At 55.5% G+C, this 2,355-nt stretch overlaps 1 protein-coding gene across 1 annotated transcript; it reads right to left on the bottom strand.

Annotated features, from left to right (window-relative positions):
• Positions 1-2: 2 nt before the first annotated feature.
• On the bottom strand, positions 3-2,349 carry LOC107199436 (mucin-5AC-like; the record flags this gene model as incomplete). The annotated part of the gene is given in 2 exon segments (XM_015616764.2): positions 3-1,070; positions 1,072-2,349. Coding segments are annotated over 2 exon segments (2,346 nt in total), but the record flags the coding sequence as incomplete, so codon positions are not given.
• Positions 2,350-2,355: the final 6 nt, after the last annotated feature.

The following is a 2,355-nucleotide window of genomic DNA, read 5'->3' as shown; positions in this document are numbered from 1 at the left end:
GTGACACTGGGACTGGTGACACCGGGACTGGTTGTACTGGTGGTACTGGTGACACTGGGACAGGTGACACTGGGACTGGTGACACCGGGACTGGTGGTACTGGTGTCACTGGTACTGGTGTCACTGGTACTGGTAACAATGGTCGTACTGGTACTGGTGGTACTGGTGTCACCGGGACTGGTTGTACTGGTGTCACTGGGACTGGTGACACTGGGACTGGTGACACTGGGACTGGTGGTGCTGGTGGCGCTGGTGTCACAGGTACAGGTGGTACTGGTGTCACTGGTACTGGTGTCACCGGTGGTACTGGTGTCACTGGTACTGGTGGTACTGGTGGTACTGGTACCTGTGGTACTGGTGTCACCGGGACTGGTGACACTGGTGGCGCTGGTGGTGCTGGTGCCGGTGGTACTGGTGTCACTGGTACTGGTTGCACTGGTGGTACTGGTGTCACTGGTGGCCCTCATACTGGTGTCACTGGTGGTACTGGTGTCACTGGTGCCGATGGCTCTGGTACTGGTGGTACTGGAATCACTGGTACTGGTGGTACTGGTGTCACTGGTGCTGATGGCTCTGGTACTGGTGATACTGGTACTGGTGGTACTGGTGGTCCTCATACTGGTGACACTGGTGGTACTGGTGCCGGTGGTACTGGTGTCACTGGTACTGGTGCCGGTGGTACTGGTGTCACTGGTACCGGTTGCACTGGTGGTACTGGTGTCACTGGTGCTGATGGCTCTGGTACTGGTGATACTGGTACTGGTGGTACTGGAATCACTGGTACTGGTGGTACTGGTGTCACTGGTACTGGTGTCACTGGTACTGGTGTCACTGGTACCGCTTGCACCGGTGTCACTGGTACTGACGGCTCTGGTACTGGTGATACTGGTACTGGTGGTACTGGTGTCACTGGTGCCGGTTTTACTGGTGTTACTGGTGATCCTCATACTGGTGGCACTGGTGTTACCGGTGGTACTGGTGTCACTGGTACTGGTTGTACTGGTGTCACTGGTGTCACTGGTACCGGTGTCACTGGTACTGGTTTTACTGGTTTTACTGGTGTTACTGGTNGGGACTGCTGACACTGGGGACACTGGGGACACTGGGGACACCGGGACTGGTTGTACTGGTGGTACTGGTGACACTGGGACAGGTGACACTGGGACTGGTGACACCGGGACTGGTTGTACTGGTGGTACTGGTGACACTGGGACAGGTGACACTGGTACTGGTGTCACCGGGACTGGTGGTACTGGTGTCACTGGTACTGGTGTCACTGGTACTGGTAACAATGGTCGTACTGGTACTGGTGGTACTGGTGTCACTGGTACCGGTGGTGCTGGTGTCACCGGGACTGGTTGTACTGGTGACACTGGGACTGGTGACACTGGGACTGGTGACACTGGGACTGGTGGTGCTGGTGGCGCTGGTGTCACAGGTACAGGTGGTACTGGTATCACTGGTACTGGTGTCACCGGGACTGGTGGTACTGGTGTCACTGGTACTGGTGGTACTGGTGGTACTGGTACCTGTGGTACTGGTGTCACCGGGACTGGTGGTACTGGTGGCTCTGGTACTGGTGGTGCTGGTGTCACCGGGACTGGTTGTACTGGTGACACTGGTGGCGCTGGTGGTGCTGGTACTGGTGGTACTGGTGTCACTGGTACTGGTGTCACTGGTGGTACTGGTGTCACCGGGACTGGTGGTACTGGTGATACTGGTACTGGTGGTACTGGTGTTACCGGTGGTACTGGTGTCACTGGTAATGGTTGTACTGGTGGTACTGGTGTCACTGGTGGTACTGGTGTCACTGGTGCTGATGGCTCTGGTACTGGTGATACTGGTACTGGTGGTACTGGTGTCACTGGTACTGGTGTCACTGGTACCGCTTGCACCGGTGTCACTGGTACTGACGGCTCTGGTACTGGTAATACTGGTACTGGTGGTACTGGTGTCACTGGTGGCTCTCATACTGGTGTCACTGGTACTGGTTGCACTGGTGGTACTGGTGTCACTGGTACCGGTTTTACTGGTGTTACTGGTATCGGTGGTACTGGAGTCACTGGTACTGGTGTCACTGGTACTGGTGGTACTGGTACTGGTGTTACTGGTGGTACTGGTGGCACTGGTGATCCTCATACTGGTGGCACTGGTGTTACCGGTGGTACTGGTGTCTCTGGTACCGGTTGTACTGGTGTCACTGGTGTCACTGGTACCGGTGTCACTGGTACTGGTTTTACCGGTTTTACTGGTGTTACTGGTTTTACTGGTGTCACTGGTACCGGTTTTACTGGTTTTACTGGTTTTACCGATGTCACTGGTACTGGTTTTACTGGTTTTACTGGTTTTACCGGT

This window comes from Parus major, unplaced genomic scaffold (assembly GCF_001522545.3).
Source record: "Parus major isolate Abel unplaced genomic scaffold, Parus_major1.1 Scaffold711, whole genome shotgun sequence".
Lineage (NCBI taxonomy): Eukaryota > Metazoa > Chordata > Aves > Passeriformes > Paridae > Parus > Parus major.
The sequence above is the reverse complement of the archived record's forward strand: the minus strand, read 5'-3'. Positions and strand labels throughout refer to the sequence as shown.